The sequence below is a fragment of the Pristis pectinata genome, chromosome 6, assembly GCF_009764475.1.
Source record: "Pristis pectinata isolate sPriPec2 chromosome 6, sPriPec2.1.pri, whole genome shotgun sequence".
In the NCBI taxonomy this organism is placed as follows: domain Eukaryota; kingdom Metazoa; phylum Chordata; class Chondrichthyes; order Rhinopristiformes; family Pristidae; genus Pristis; species Pristis pectinata.
This window is the reverse complement of record NC_067410.1, coordinates 96058642-96076508: the sequence shown is the minus strand read 5'-3', so window position 1 is coordinate 96076508 and position 17867 is coordinate 96058642. Positions and strand designations below refer to the sequence as shown.

The window sequence follows — 17867 nt, the reverse complement described above, 5'->3', positions numbered from 1 at the left end:
CAGTAGGGGGGAAGCCACGGTTAGTAAAGAAGTTGGACATCTCAGATGTCTTGGCGTGGAAAACCTCATCATGGGAGCAGGTGCAGCAGAGGCAGAGAATTTGAGAGAAAGGGATAGCGTTCTTGCAAGAGACAGGGTGGGAGGAGCTGTAATTGAGGTAGCTGTAGGCGTTGGTGGGTTTGTAGAAGATGTCGGTGGATAAAGAATCTCCTGAGATGGAGATGAAGAGATCAAGAAAGGAGAAAGAGATATCAGAGATAATCCAAGTGAATTGAAGAGCTGGGTGAAAGTTAGTGGCAAAATTTATGAAACTGTCGAGTTCCGCACGATCTTTATCCACCAACATCTTTTACAGTCCGTTTCTGCCTTTTGCAGAGACCGTGGTCTCTGCAACTCCTGAGTTCACTCCTCCCTCCCCACTCATCCTGCTCCCACCCCGGGGACTTTACACTGCCCCCGCCATATGTGTAACACCTGCCCCTACACTACCTCCATCACCTCCATCCAGGGACCCAAACATTCCTTTCAGGTGAGGCAGCAATTTACCTGCACCTCCCCTAATATCATCTACTGCATTCGATACTCCAAGTGTGGCCTCCTCTACATTGGCGAGACCAAACGCAGACTAGGTGACCGTTTCATAGAATAGCTGCGCTCCATCCGTAACCACGATCTGCATTTCCCCATTGCCAGTCACATAAACTCCCCCTCCCACTCCATCACTGATATGTCAGTCCTCGGCCTCCTCCACTGCCAGGAGAAGTCCAAATGCAAACTGGAGGACGGCGCTCATTTTCCGTCTTGGGACTTTACAGCCTAACAACATGAACATAGAATTCTTCTACTTTATGTAAATCAAACCCCCACCACCATGCCTCTTCTTTTCTTCCCTTTCCTAGCCTATCTCTCTTTTTTCTCCTCGCCTATTTTTTTCTCTCCCCTTCTCCCATTGGGCTCCTGCCTCCATACCTTTGACTCATCCCCTGGTGGATCTGCTCTCCCTTCCTCCCCCGCATCTGCCTATCACTATCTCTTACCTGCATCAACCTATTATCACCTTGTGCTCACCCAGCCTCCCCTCTTTTGTCCACGGTTCACTGCTCTGTTTCTCCCCCCTATATATTGGGTTCCCCTTTTCCCATCTTCAGTCCTAAAGAAGGATCCCGACCAAAAACGTTGACCGTCTGCTTTTCTCCACGGATGCCGCCTGGCCTGCTGGGTTCCTCCAGCATCTTGTTTTTTCACCTAGATTCTGGCATCTCCAGTCTTTATTTCTTTAGTTCAGGCCATAAGTTGAAAATTATCCTCTGTTTAGTTTCCTCACTGTTTTATCCCAACCAAGATTAATTTTGTCAATTTTGTTCATAATTTTGTCAAAGTAGAGTGGAAAAAAGGAAACTTTCTGACCCAGTTGAAGGACTGAAGGAGAAGTACATGAAGCCTGCTCCAAGTTTCCTATTCCATCCACAGGTAAATGGATTTCCCTGTTCATTGGCCCCATTTCAGAAATTTTATTACAGTATTTTATCAGATTTAAGTAACATAGTGTATTTTTGTTAGTAGTATGTAAGAATGTCAACTAATACAGTGTGTCATTAATTCATGTTACAGTGCTGTATCCTCAGCAGCACAATATGTTTGTTATTTGTCTGGGTATTAGACCAAGTAGAATTATTTATTGTGTGCCAGAACTATTGTGTTCCAGTTGCACAGTGTATTTTTGTACAATTACATAGGGACACAAATCCAGGTAGGTCAATGGATTACTGTGTTTTATCTATAAATTTTAAACTTCATGAAGTAACCTATTTTAATTGTAGAAATATGAAACCTGGAATGAGTGTATTACTAATTATATACACATGGTTTATAACAAGCCACACTTCATTTTACTGTCTATTTCATCTGGGAGTAACAAACCCATTAGGCCAGTGTGTTTTTATTGGAACCATCAGAACAACACATATATTGTCTATTATATGTAAGTATAATATTTCCAGCAGCATATACTTTACTTGATCCATTAGTGTGGTCCATTATTATTTACCATACTTAACTATAATATAGAATACAGTAATAGAATAAGATAGTAATATCCATGACCTAATATTCATGCAGGTATATTACATTGCACTATTGACAATGGCAGTTTAAAATATGAAGCAGATTATCCCTTCACTTTGTTTTATTGGAGACAAGTATCAGTCAAGAACCTGATGCTTCACATATTAATCTAACCATGTAGTTTGATATCCTCCCCTCACTCTGACACAAGCAACTGTATCCAACTCATGCACTGGATCACAAGTAACATTCACGCTCGTTTCTCAGTTTAATCCATGCGTTGTTTTAGAGCTGCCTGAGATGGGATTGAGTTGAGAAGGAAGGAAGTGCAAGTTCATGATGTTCACAGTATTTTTAAGGTTACTGGACTGATGGTGGGTATACTTTGAGCTTACCATTGTGAATTAAAAGTATTGCTGTAGATCAGTTGCCAGTTATAGAAACCACCTGACATTTTCAAAATCCATGCATGGATGATGTTATTTCTGGAAAGGCCAGAATTTATTTCCATTATTTTCCTCAAGAAGGTAATGAACTGTCTTCTTGAAGAGCTGCCATCCATATATTAAAGCAGCTTGGTAGGTCCTTTCAAAGGGTAACCTTTTTACACAGAGGGAGATGGGTATGTGGAATGAGCTGCCAGAGGAAGTGGTTGAGGCAGGTACAGTAACAACTTTTAAAAGGCAGTTGGGCAGGTACATGGACAGGAAAGGTTTAGAAGGATATGGGACAAACACAGGCAAATGGGACTAGCTTGGATGTGCATCTTGGTCAACATGGACCAGTTGAGACGAAGGGCCTGTTTCCATGCTTTCTGACTTTATGACACTATGGCAGTTAAGAGAGTCTGAATCTGGAGTCACATGTAAGTGAGGCCACGTTAAGGACAGCAAATTTCCTTCCTTGAAGGACACTTCTACCCCATGTGGGTTTTCATGATAGTTTGGTGGATAGATGTTACATAGCTGGTACATAGCTATGCACCCATACCCCTCTGATAGAATAGTACAAATTTCATTTTCCTTGTATCCAAGCCTTAAATATCTGTCGCAGCATTTTGAATTTGCACAGCTGTCATGTCAACTGAAATGAACTGGCCTGAATTTGTCACTGGACTGGTAATTAAAAGATCTTAACTACAATGACAACTAATTGTTTCATCTGATTTTATATGTCAATTGGGTCATGATTTCCTCAAGATCAGGGAACTGGTGTCCAGCAATCTAGGGCAACATTCCAGAATGATATATTTTTGATCAACCTTCTACTCAAAAGGGGCCACAATTTCAAGCTTTCTATTTCCACTGTGGAATTTACAACTTCTCTTCCTCTCATGCTGTGGTACATTTTCTTCCTCAAGTTCTTCAATAACAGGCTGTTTGCCAGTTGGACAGAACTGACTGGCTTCAGCCATACTTAGCTAAAAAGGCCCTGTTCCACAAAGGTTTAATATAGAGTCATAGGGTATGGAAACAGGCCCACCAAGTCCAGTCCAATCATCAAGCACCTACTTACATCTATCCCACCTTATTCTCTCCACACTTCCTCAACTCCACTCAGATTCTACCACTCACTGACGCACTAGGGTATTGGTATTGGTTTATTATCGTCACTTGTACCGAGGTACAGTGAAAAACTTGTCTTGCATACCAATTGTACAGATCAATTCATTACACAGTGCAGTTACATTGGGTTAGTACAGAGTGCATTGAGGTAGTACAGAGTACATTGATGTAGTACAGGTAAAAATAATAACGGTACAGAGTAAAGTGTCACAACTACAAAGAAAGTGCAGTACAATAAGGTGCAAGTTCACAACAAGGTAGATCATGAGGTCAGAGTCCATCTCATTATATAAGGGAGCCGTTCAATAGTCTTATCACAGTGGGGTAGAAGCTGTCCTTACGTGCCCTCAGGCTCCTGTATCTTCTACCCGATGGAAGAGGACAGAAGAGAGAATGACCCGGGTGGGTGGGGTCTTTGATTATGCTGGCTGCTTCACCAAGACAGCGAGAGGTAAAGACAGAATCCAAGGAGGGGAGGCTGGTGTCCGTGATGCTCTGGGCTGCGTCCACAACTCTCTGCAGTTTCTTGCAGTCCTGGGCAGAGCAGTTGCCATACCAAACCGTGATACATCCAGATAGGATGCTTTCTATGGTGCATCAATAAAAGTTGGTGAGAGTCAAAGGGACAAACTGAATTTCTTTAGCCTCCTGAGGAAGTAGAGGCGCTGGTGAGAACCTACCAACCTGCACATGATTGGGAAGTGGGAGGAAACTGGAGCATTCGGAGAAAACCCACGTGGTCATAAGGAGAACATGTAAACTCCTGACAGACATCTCCAGAGTTCAGGATAGAACCTGGAGCACTAGAGTTGTGAGGCAGCAGCTCTATTCGCTGTGTCACTCTGCTGCCCAAACCCTCTTACCAAAATATCAGTCTGAATGTTTAATTGAGCCATATCTACAGCATGATTGAATAACTCTTGTTCACTCCTGAGCTGTTGGAGCTCAATTCTTTAAGAACATGGTAGATCTGCATGGTAGATCTCCACCTAGAGTACTATGTAGAGAGGTATTGCAGACATGAGTAGACACGATTTCCTCTATTAATATTTCCTTCAAACCGCAAAATGGTCTTTTATTGTATTATCAAGGAAGAGGAGAAATTTACATTTATATAGTGCTTATGATGTGGTAAAACATCCCAAGATGTTTGGGAACACCACACAAACTACTGCTGGTCAAGAAGATGGCACACCTCTACCAGTACCTTGTCAGGGCAACGAAGAATGGAAAGTGCATGCCAGCCTCGTCAGTAATGCCCACATCTCAAGACTGATTATCAGAAAAATGTCTGGAACAAAAGTAAAATATTGACCTTTTGTCCCATGAGCCTGTGTTCAAGTCTGGTACCGCCAAATCTAGTTCCCTTTGGGCACTATTTGGTCTGTTTTCACCAGAGGATTTAGCTGGACCAGCCATCAGACTTGTTAACTAACCACATAATGAGTGTCTGCAGGCAATCCAGAGAAGGCATTTTCATGCTTTCTCCTTCCAACAGTAGGAGAAGATATGGTGATGGCAGTAAAAGAAAGTTTTATATGTCAAGTTTTAAAAGTGTTTTGAGGGTAAGAAATGTCAGAACACAGATGCATGACTCCCCTACCTCATGTATAAGACTACAAGACTATATAGATTCTAGTTTTGTCCCTCAGATGTGAACCATTTCATAAGGGTAGCCTGCTGTGATATCACTTACTCAAAGACCTTAACTAGAAACAAAATATACCATGGCAAATGCATTCGTTCACATCAGAGCACAGAATGTTCTGACTATAGGAATAAGAAACAGATGAGAAATAGTTATTCACAATCACTAAATGGAAAGAGAAACAAATGATAGGAAAGGATTAAATCCCTGGTGTTGAGATCAGATTTGAAATAAAGGTCTTTGCATTCAGTCATTTAGGAAATATTTGAACAAGTGATGTTTAATAAACTATATTATTTCAAGTCATGCAGTTGCACTGCAATACTGCTGAACTGCTTCCTGCATGCTGCTTCACTACTGGTTTCCAGCCCTAGTGCAGAAGAACCTGTTGTGTTTATGTTCCAGGACAAGTTCCATGACAACTGGTTCCACTTTAAGACATCTGTAATGCATAAGCCTGTGTATATCCAGTTGTTTTGAAATCACTGTTCACAGCTATTTAACTGGTAGTAGTGCCTTCCTCAACCTGTGGGGAAGGTCAGTGCAAGCCAGTGATTGAGGAAACTACTTTACTGGCCTATTACAGTTTGGAATGACTGCTTCAGCTACTCAGACCACTGACAATTAAGAAACACAGTCCCTGCTTGGAATTAAAGAGATTATAGCACACAACCAGGGCAATTGAGACCATGTTTGTTCCAGTCCTCCTAATGAAATCACCCAATCTAACTGCATTTATATCCATTTCACTATTTTCCAGAAATGTGAAACCATTCATTTGATTTACCCCCTCATTTTCCTTTTCACACTGTTGCAGGATTCAGGTGGCATCTTGTTTGCATCCGATACTGGTCACTCTCATGAGTGGTTTGAGCGAATTATGTTTGGGCACACCTCCATACTGCACAATATCCAGTTATCCGATTCAGAACTTTATTACTAGGATTATGTTATGATGTAAACCAATGATAGCCTTCTATACATATCCTCACCATATATCTCCAATTTATTTCAAGTGCAACACTGGCTAAAATGAAATTAGATAAACCCTTCACCTGCTTTAATTTATAGGCAGTAAATGAACTTTCAGTATTAAAGTTAAGCTATACCCTGCAAGATTTGATCCTACTTTCCCCCTCTAAAGCATTGGATAAGAGCTGGGAGTGTTTGTATCCCCTTCATTCTCTGCTGCCAATGCAGTCATCTTGGAATGAGCAAAAGTTACAACCAGAAACAACTGCCCTTCTTCTAAACCTGTGACATGTAGCAAGAGTTCCACTGCAGGGATTTTAATGCAAAATGGAATATGGGGCCCTGTCAATTTGAAGCAGACATTTTTTCTGGGTTTGATATCATTATGAGTATGCCTAAAATTGTGTGCTCTAAATAAAGACTAATCCTTTTACATTCACTGATCTCCTTTTGTTGGGAGATCCTATTCCAGCTGATCAGTGCCAAGATCAGTCACATCTTTTGTGTTGTGCACCGAACAATTGACTAACTGTTCAATCCCCTTAAATTACCCAATTTTACAGCAAAGTAGGCTTGGTCACATTTACGTATCCCACAGGGCAATTCAACATATGTACTCTCCACTCAATAACCCCTTCCCTCCACTTCACTCATACCCATCAACCTTCCAGCCCACTCCAGGCAGGAGTATCCAGGTTCCTGAGAATGAAATAGTTAATGCTACTGCAGCCCCTACGTTTGAAATGTTCATGGTATTACCACTGCACTTTTGTCTAATCAGATTGATCACCAGCTGGTAAAAGAACTGCTAGAGCTGTGGTGGAATTTTGAACTGCGTGAATTTCATGTTAATGCCCTTTCACAGCTATACATAAATGGGGTGGTAATAAATGAAGTGGTGCATTCTATTGATTGCAAAATAACCGTCAGATTGCTGCTTTGCAATTCTTTAGACACTTCTGTGAATTAGAAGAATGGGTATTGAAATTCTTTCTGATTTATGTATAATAATTTAGAGCCAAAGTAATATTGTGACTTAGGTTCCTAAAACATCTGGTGTGACAGTTCTTTCATTTTTTACTAACATGTTTCACTGATCATGTGTTTAAGATTGAAGGTCACTGGCAAAGATTGTGATATTTAACATGGATTTAATGATTATAAATCAAATTGATAACCATAATTAGAATGTGAATGTAAGAGCAATGGAGTACTTTTTATAATGATGCAGGGTTTAAGCTGCCATAAACCAAATGGACAAATGCTATGTCATTGTTTGATAAAGGCTGATAATTTCCACCTTAGTTAAATGTCCAGATAGCCGGTCAGTTCTGCTGCATACATTGTCATTAAATTACTCCAAATACTATTTTAAAATCATTGGAACTAATTGTTGAGAATTAGCCTAATGCACAGTTACATTTGGTACAAACATTAATCTATAATGATCAAAGACCTACTGGGTTCTTATCAGCTGGTAGGAATCATGTGAAAATGACAATTGTTAGATTCACTTCCTTGAAATCCCATTGGTCAATGTCAATCACATGCTTTATCAGGCATTAATTGTGCTTTAACAGTGATTCCAGGTCACTTGCAAGCAATATTCTTGGCTGGTGGAAACCACATAGCTCGCTCCTCTGTGACAGGTTGCTGAACCAGCACCAGCGAAATTAGGCTGGATGTGTGTCGCTTCATCTTTATGAGTGGGGTCTCATCTTTTGAGGAATTGTTGGCTATCTCTCCTCTTCTTTAAACACAATGAAAGAAAGAGAAGATCAATTGATATTTCTGCAGCATTTTTGATGAGCTCCTATACCATTTTCAGGATGATATTTGCTCGACTAGTCCAACAGTCTTCTTGGTTGGTTATAAAACCCAGATTGTTTTTATGACCAATTTTTGCTACTTTTATGAGAGAATGAATTAATATCACTATTGCAAGGTGCCATTTTAAAAAAAAACACTCCATATTTAAAAGCTCTGATACCAGGTCACTTATGTGGGATGTAAGAACTGTACTAGTTTGAATACATTTTAAAATAACTTTAAGAAAGTAAATTTTAATGTTTTATTACTCAAGACAAAAAAGATTTATTCTAAACAATGCATATCTAATTGATAACTTTTAATTATTTGAAATCTTGAGTCCATCTCCACAATTATCAAATTTAATTTGATTCCATTTAGCTGAGCAGCTCATTGAAAAAGAAAATAAATGTTGTAAAACAGGGAAACATGGATTTATGATTGTTGCTTTAATTGTCTTTAGAAAGTTAACTTGTCTTTAGAAAGTTAATACTTCTCACGTCAGAATTTTCAAGGTTAAATTCCATTTATGATTTGATTTTAAAATTAAACTGTTTATGTTTAGTACAGTCACTGTTTTTCAGTTATACAGCTTGATTGATATTGGATACCATAAAAAGGGATCTATTTTTGGTAACTTGAGTATTGATCGACCATTCTGAAGTTTGGTCATTGGGAGGGGATCGACAGGGTCAATGAAAATAAAAAAAATGCAGATGCTGGAAATCTGAAATAAAAAAAAAGAAAATGCTGGAAATACTGAGCAGGTCAGTTAATGTTTCAGGTCTGACACCCTTTGTCAGCTGAAGGGCCTCAGACCTGAAACTTGAACTGTTTCTCTTTCCATAGATGCTGCTTGACATCTATGGAACATTTCCATCATTCTCTGGTCAATTCACTGGTTAATACACTGATCAATGTTTGGAAAATATTCTATGTTCATAGAATCATAGACTACTAAAGTCATACAGTAAGGAAACTTGCCCACTCAGTCCACACTAACCATCATGCAACCATTTACATTAATATTACACTAATCCCATTTTATTCTCTCAACATTCTCATCAACTCCACCCAGACTGCCTTCATACTAGGGGAAATTTACAAAGACCAGTTAACCTACCAGCCTGCATGTCTTTGGGATCTGGGAGGAAACATGAACACCTGGAAAAAACCCACTTGGTCGCAGAGAGAATGTACCAAATCCACACGAACAACACCAGAGGTCTGGATCAAACCTGGGTCACTGGAGCTGTGAGACAGTAGCTCTGGTAGCTGTGCCACTGTGTTTATTTTTTCTATTTGGAACAATATCTCAGCCTACTCAGTATTTAGTAAATTCACCATTATAAACAGTGACTTCTAATTTCTGACAAGGTTAGTCGATATTTCAATCACCAACATTGTAGGGTTGTATTAGATGATAAAAGTTAAAATGAGTAATACAGATTCCTTACTGATATCTGGAACCAAAATAATCCCTGCTAAGCCATTAGAATGAGGGGCTCAGATCACAGTAAATAAATAGAAATGATGATGTTTCAGAATCTAGCTATCCTGGACATTACTTATTTGATGTTGCACCTAGGTTTATGCTGGGAGAAAGGTTACAAACCTGGTATCATCAATCTAACATCCAAAGCACATTGTGAAGAAATGATTTGAGACCACTCTAATAACTGATATTTAAGCTTTTGGGAAAAGAAAATCTCATCACAGGACAATGCAAACAATATCATTTGTCATTTGTAAACAATTATGGCAGCTGAAAGAGTCACGGTTTGTGGATTGTAATTTATTTTTGTATTTTGGTCCTACTCCCTAGTTCCGCTTGCCAGATCAGAGAATTTGGGTAAGTTCCTCTGCTTATAATTCCAAACCATAATTCATAAGGATCAAAATGAAAGGTTTATTAATTGGTGCATAACTCAGGATGATTTAAAATCTCCCACACTCCCTTATCTTCCTTCTCCTCCACTAAATAAAAATGTAAATGTTTGCCATTTTACTTTGGGATCAGATTGCATTACCATAATCACAAGCAGTATTTAAGTAATTCACACAGTAGACTGAGTTATAAATCACTCCATCTGGTAACTGAACCGATATCAGGGCCTCTCAAAACCCACTTGTATTTATTTCTGTCACCTACAGATTAGAGCCAGTGAATAGCAGAGTCTGTGATAATTGCTTAGTCCATTGTTGATCATATCTTTGCTTTCACAAAAAAAGTTTATAAATATTTGCTTTTGTCCAATAATGGCGACGTCTGCATACTTGATTTGTGCTGGGAATAGAGTAAAATGCTGGATTGCATCAATACAAGGTTAACTGCCTCAGTGGGATTAGGAGGGAGTGGCATTATTTCCTTATTCAGACATCTGGCTATAGATAAGATCAGTGATTGTGAGAAAGTAAATCACAAATTATTTAGCTGCTAAGTAATACTGCCATTTACTGATATTAGGTACGTCTTACATCTGCATAGGGTTGTAACTGCTATGAGTTTGCTCCCTGAAGAAGGATATGTTTTTTAAGCTTTTTTTTGTGCCATGTGCTTTTAATCGATGCTTTAGAAAGGTAATATTTTCTTCTAATATTAATGCATACTTTTATTGGAATTTGATAAGCAATCAAAGCCTGATCACATCATATTGATTGATATAACCAATCACTTTATATTACAAATATAAAGGGTCCCAGTTTATTCTTCACCTACAATGATCCAGATGAGACAAGGCTAGTAGGAATGCTTTAGATTCCAATTTCATGCTGGTCAGTGAAATGATCCCAAGGTTTTCCTGTAATGAGATAAATGATTTTGAAAGTACATCAATGAAGTCAATCTAGTGTCTCCCAGGTACTGAGAATAGGCCATTCCCTTTTGCAGAACTCTTTGAGCTTGTCCGCCCTCTGCTAAAGCATAAAACATTCTTTCTCCTCATAGACTGTTGATTGAATGGCAGTGTTATTATGTTTATTCTATACACAATACAGAAAGAATGTGTTTACAGTCTTGCCATACTGAGCAACCAGAGTATTCCTTTCTCTTACAATACTTGAAAGTTAAAAAATTATCACTTTATTTTGTGGTTAATATTTGTTAATGCCTTTAAAACTATTTTCGCTGTGTTTCCAAACAGTAAGTATGGCATAGTAACTTGCGGTGAAAATTGCACACACACACAGATGGTAAATATTAAATGCAATTTTGCCCAAAATACTTTATCTTTTTGAAGTGTAACAGTCTTTTCTCTTTTTATTTGGATTTTGTTGCAGTTACTAAATAATTTGTTCTATTACTTTGATTGGTTTTGACTATAATAGCAATTGGTTGATTTTAAATTTATGGAATGAACCATGAAAGAAATACTGCACCAAATTTAAAGCACTTTTAAAATAGTAATAACTGCAGCATATTGGTTAAATTGAGAGACTTCACAGACGTTTCCAACAAGGGTTATTGAATATATCCCAGTTTCTCACATGATGTAATACCTGCTGCCTAAATATCTGCCTCCCATCAACCTTCTCCTGAACCCGAGCAATTGTATTAAAGTTAAATCCCTTTCTCAGTCGATGGATATTACCCTGTTAAAATGGGTAGGCATAGTAACAGCATATCTTATTTAGGAAAAAAACTGTTCTTGTTCTTGGAATGATTTATTTCAAAACCATTTTCCCGAAACTGCTTCTGATTATGAATTATTAATAAAACAACTTACTGTGTATTCATTATCCTTTCCCTTAACTAGTAAGTGTAAGACCTTTCCACCTTTGTCCTATAAGTAGGTGTCACAACTTATAGGTTTCTTCCTATTACTTAATCTCTAATTAGTTATCTTTATTTTAATGTAAGTGTACTTTTGTTAAAACATGTTTTGTACAGAACCTAGAATGCAATATTTTATATAAAATAATACACAGCACAAGAATATCTATATATTTATACATGTACCTTTATGGATTGATAAAACATTGGCTGGTGGTGGGAAGAATTCCCTTGTAACACACAGCAGCATCATTATTACCTATGTCTGCCCTTTGATCTGTGATGTCAGTATCCTTCATATTGACAAATGTGCTGTCCAGTTGCATTGTGCAGGGAATGTTTTAGCAGCTATGAATGATTATGAATCAAGCTTGAGAGCAGGCAGACCCCAGTGCCTTCCAGTGCTTTCACATTTGCTGTGTGACAAGTAAATGCATCTAGACTTTCCTTGGAGATTTTCAAATGTTTGATGAAAGACATTTTGCAAATTGGCAGAGGTGCCTTGTACAATGCAATTTGTAACTAGCGTCGAGACTTACAGTGTGAAAGAAGAGTGGGCAACTGGATCAGTCAGCAGGTTATGGAATGAAGATATTTACTATAAATGTAAACAATTAATTGAGGGAAGAATAACCACATCAGCTACTCCCAGACAGAAAGAGGAGTAAAATTCAAAAGAAACATTGCTAAACCCCACTGAAGAAGACTGCTTCCCCACATACAGTGCAAAAATGGACAAAGCTGTTGAGGTTTACTTATAATAAACTTATTTACTTTTTCTGTTTAAATATTTCAAAAAGGTGTCAGTATTTTGTTTTGCAAACCACAACTTCATTAACCAAGATGTTGGAATGAATACCTGTGTTTTCTATTTAGTTGAAACTCATGATAAAATGTAATTTCTTTTCTCTCTCCCCTCCACTTCTTTCCCTGCACATCAGATGTCAGCGATTGAGAACATGGCAGAGAAGCTGGAAGGTTTCAGTTCACTGAAGCCAGAAGCCAATGACCTCCTCCGGTCTGTCCCCTCAATGTTTGATTTTAGGGCTCCCCCGTCTGTCATTCCAGAAAGCCTGCTGCGAAAGGGCAAGGAGCGGTATACCTGCAGGTAATTACATTTCCTGCAAATAGAAAATTATGCGAGCAGCAACACTAACATTTTCAATGCATTTTCTTCTGCAAATATCCATTATGAAATAAAGAAAATGGCAGCCATACTTTGTCATACCTAGGGAAAATATAATACAATTGAGATTCAGAATGACTCTCAGCTATTCAGAGCCAGATCTCAGTGCATTCTCACTAAAATTACTTCGGAATTACAGGATACCAAACTGGGTCGCCCAACAGTGGATTTGAGTCTTATCTGCTTGATTGATTGATTCTAGGACTGGCAGTTGTGTACTTTGTTGTGGAAAATCTCCTGACTTCTTGTGTGCCCCGTTTGTGGAGTATGCTACTACTCTCAGGTCAAGCTTGATCCCACCAGCTTCTTTGCACATCAGTAGTTTCATTTGCTGTATGCCTGTTTACAAGATACAGCATGCTTCAACTTGACCCTTACTGGGTTATGGGGATAGGGTGGTGCTGATAGGATTATTCATCTATTGACTTGATGGGCTGAATAGTCCACTCCTGCACCATAACAATTCTATGTTTTTTTTATTTGAACTGAAATAGAATAGGTTCATTGTGCATTACTCTTTGATGTGCCTATGAATTAGACTGGGTGGGATACATGATTTTCACCTTGGGCAATAAAATGGGGAGCAGACCTCATTGATCACTATTTGCATAAGAGTTATTAAAACCAGGTGGGTTCTCTAGAAGGAGATTTTGCAGAGAACCAGAGTTGGGCAGAGATGTAGGAGACAAGGGAATCGGAAAGGTGGAGAACGGTAATGTCTTAAAAGCATCCAACTAAATTGAGAATGGCTTTTGAATTCAGAGCATCAGGGGCCAGGGAGCCAATGGAACTCAGCAAAGCTAAATGAATGTGATGCAGGCAGTCATGATCTGAATGACTCAAGTTATGGGGGAGAGGGGGTAAGAAAGAACAAGGCGATGAAAGTGAGAGTATTTCAGAGACAGATGTTTTGGAGATGAAAGAAGGCAGTCATGGTAATCAACTGGATAAGGGGCTCAAAATTCATTGGAGAGTCAAGCAGGGCATGAATTAGGGTGAACTTGTAAAGTACCCAAGCAGGGGGATGGAACTAGGAGTAGCTCACAGTTTTATGGTGGGAGTCTTGCTTTGGTCTTCTCAGTGTTGAGATGCAAAAAAAAATTATAGCTTCTTCATGGATTTGAGGTTGGATGGGCAGCCTAATAGTATGGTGATAATTATAACATTAGGGGTGGAAGAAGAGAGAGGAATCCGCCATATTTTCTGCTGAGCGCAACTTCAAGTTGGCCTCAACCCAAATGAGTCATTTCACTTACTTTTATAAAATCTTCAGTCTTGAGGAGGTTTCCAGTCAGTTTAGTACTGTAAACCTCAGGAGATAAATGCAAATTAATAAGCTGCTTGCATCATTGCATTCTTTTGATCATTGGAATCACTGGAGTGTTTCCATTTAAGCTTACTGTCCCATTAGAGATTCTCCAATGTGGAATCTACAGTAGCCAATGAACAAACTCCAGCCTGGCCAATACTACTCTTAGAGAAAACACTCCAAGCTGATTGGTACTTTTTATAGTGGCTAGTAGGTACCACTGGAGACACTTCAATCTGGTTCATACTGCACCATTGGAGATAGTCTGATCTGACTTTTACTGGAGATGCTTCAGTTTGTTAATACAGCATTCAATGCAAATACTCGAATCTGCCTAAAACAGAGATATTCCACCTGGCCAACACCAGTTGGAAGTCATCCAATCTGGCTGTTGCAGCACTCAGTGAAGATACTTCATTCTGGCCAATATTGTACACAATGGAGATATTCTAGTCTGGCTAATACATACTTAATGGAGATATTTCAATATGGCCAAGACTGTAGTCAATGGGCATATTCCAAACTGGAAATTCCAATACTTGTTGTATGTTCTCCAATCGAACCAATACAACACTTAGGGAAGATACATCAATCTGACAGGTACTGTATCCTAACCTTGATAGTACTGAACCATTGGAGATGCCCTATTCTGGGTAGTACCGAACCATTGGAGACAGTCCATCCTGAGTTGTACTGAACCATCAGAGATAATCTATTCTGGGAAGTACTATATCACTGGACATACTCCATTCTGGGTAGTACTGAAACACTGGATATACTCCATTCTGGGTAGAACTTTATCATTGGAGATACTCCATTCTGGATAGTGGAGACACTTCAGTCTGACTAGTTCTATACTCTATGAAAATACTCTGATCTAGGGAATCCAGTACTGGATGGAGGCTCTCCAATCTGACGAGTAGCCTACAATTGGAGATACTCCAATCTGGCCAGTACTCTACTCAGTGGAGATGCTTTAGCCTGTATAGTACTGCAGCCAGTGAATGTTGGGAAACTATTTGGTCTGGCTTATTTGTTCATGACTAATTTTATCATCTGTGTATTGTGTACTTGGATGGAAATCAAAAGCAATTTGGGTTTTTGTTGTGTCTATAGTTGATTAAATCATTTCAGAACACAAATATTCTCCATATGTGGTTCACAAGGGGAGCACAAAGGCATCGGAACACTGACTGTTGTGTCACAGTGATGAAATGTGCTGTCCTCTACACAGCAAGTTACCAATATCCACTTTGTAGTCGAGGCAAAGTGCTGAGCAGAAGCCAATGTCTCTCCAAGGAGAGGGAGGGAAAATCAAACAGAGGAGCACCCCTGACCATTCTTGAATGCACACAGGAACAATCAGAGATCTGGGGAAGATCACAGTTTAATCCAGGGATGATGCAGATGGAGGGAGGCCAAGAATGCCAGAGAGTTCAAACTAAGCAGCCTGAGATAAAGGGATACTCCTGCAGAAAATGCAACAATTGAAGGTGTCCACTGTGGGTCCCTAATATGCAGGGAGCTTTGGCACTACTAAAAAAAAATCCCTTTTGCTCCTGATTTCGGAAGATGACAGCCAAACTTCATTGTTGCCAGCAAAAGCTCTTTTCTGTTTCCTGTGTAATGTTCAGATTGCTTTAATTAGAAAAAGAGGTTTCCTTTCAAGATGAAATTAACCATTCGAATCATTATTTATAAATAATGCCATTAAAAAAAATCTTTTCCGATTCCCTGTGCACCAAACAAAGTAATGCAGTATGAATTCCACGTCTGCTCCTTGTAGCAGTCCATATAATCTTGTTTCATTCTCTTAACAGATACTGTGGCAAGATTTTCCCAAGATCTGCAAACTTGACCCGGCACCTTCGGACACACACTGGAGAGCAACCTTACAGGTTAGAGAAAGTATATTAATGGGAATCACCAGAAAATTCCTGGCCATGAATTACACCTGTGTTGAAGCTGCTACTCTAGTAAAATGTTTCAATTGAAAAGAGATTACAGTAAAGGACATATAAATACATCTGATTTTTATACTGTATCTCACAGCACATGCTCAGAAATAGGACTGTTTACATGTTGGGCTTTAAAGGAGATTTTATACCTTGTTACATTTAATAAAAATAGAACTTCTGAATTTAACTCCGTTATAAATAAACTTTTTAAACGGCAGTATGAGATCCTATGTTAAAACATACTTTTGCAAACAAAGATGTTAATTATAAAACCTACTCAATGAGCTAAAAGTTGCCTTAAGCCTACACTTGAAGCATGACCTGTAGATACTCTGCAACTTAGTTACTTCTTATTGGGCTCTCATGCTCCAACTGGAACTTTGGAACGTTTTCCTAAATGTTATCCAGGGGTCATGAGCATTTGGTTTTGCACTTTTTGACAGGTTGTGTGGATGGCTTTCACCTCTTTGAAGCTTTCCACAGTGATCACCACCAATTGGATCAGAACCCAAATACTCTCAAAGGTGCTTAAAGTACATCTGTGGCTCTCAGAAAACAACCTGTCATTCCTGTGAATGGAACACAAGGCATTGAAACATGAATGCCAAACTTTTCCACACAACGCCAGTGACTCAGCTTATTGATAACTTTGTCACAGAACAGCTATGTTCTTTTCAGACATGCAATAAATTGTGTATTGAGTGAGTGAGCCCTGCTAATTTATCCAGCTGGATGTATGTTGCTCTCCAGAGATTAATCTATACTAATTTAACTGGTTTTTGTTCAGTAATTTTTCCTCATGTCCTTAGAATTACCTACATTGTATTAAAAGAAGCAAAGAAATTTATGGCATGAAATGAATGAATTGGGCCCATCTGACTTATCTTGGTCAAAAAAGAGGTACTTAGCCTAAACTCACTTCCTAGCTCTCAGTCCAGAGCCCAGTAGGTTACCACACAGTTGCAGTACATATTGAGTGTTATCTCCAAAGATGTGCAGCATTCTAGAGACATTTGAAGTTGATGGTCAGCAAAAGATCAGTCTCTGTAGCTTAGGCATGTTACTGATAGCAAAAGCTCCAGGAACAGACTCTTACCAACACAGTCAGCTGCTCACCCCACCTGCCACCTCAAAAGTTCCATTAAACACCATGGAAGAGATAAAAATCCAGAGAGGCTCTGGACAAGAGAGAGGCAAAAATATTCCCAGATATCACTCTGATCCCTTTGGCTGAGCGTAACCAGACCAGCAGGCCACATGGACCAGGTGTTCTCTGTTAATCCACTTATCTTCCCAGCAGAATTGTAATACTGTACAGTTTCACAGAGCAGCTTAACCAGGAACACAAGTGCAAATGCAACAAACAAATTGAGGTATGTTTTCAACATGACCCCCGGCATTAAACGGGCATTTGTACATCAGCAACCAAAATAGAAACAGCTTGGTTTTCAATTCCTCCGATTTCAATGGAAATCATCTTCTATAAACTCTGCTATGTTGGTTTGTAGCTGAAATCTGCCTTCTTACTTCTCAGTGTATGAAATATTTAATCAATGAAGTACACATACATCCCTAATTATCTTT

General features: G+C 39.0%; 1 protein-coding gene across 8 annotated transcripts in view; it reads left to right on the top strand.

Moving 5' to 3' along the window:
* The window catches only part of mecom (MDS1 and EVI1 complex locus), a 358144-nt gene that overhangs the window by 305055 nt on the left and 35222 nt on the right, over positions 1–17867 (top strand). For 3 of the 8 annotated variants that reach the window (XM_052018370.1, XM_052018367.1, XM_052018366.1), the window contains exons 8-10: positions 1383–1470; positions 12772–12938; positions 16146–16223. In XM_052018370.1, the coding sequence (XP_051874330.1) occupies positions 1383–1470; positions 12772–12938; positions 16146–16223 (333 nt within the window). Of the gene's footprint in view, positions 1–1379; positions 1471–9883; positions 9911–12771; positions 12939–16145; positions 16224–17867 lie in introns of all 8 variants that reach the window. The other 5 variants (XM_052018371.1, XM_052018368.1, XM_052018373.1 and 2 more) reach the window with 3 other exon arrangements.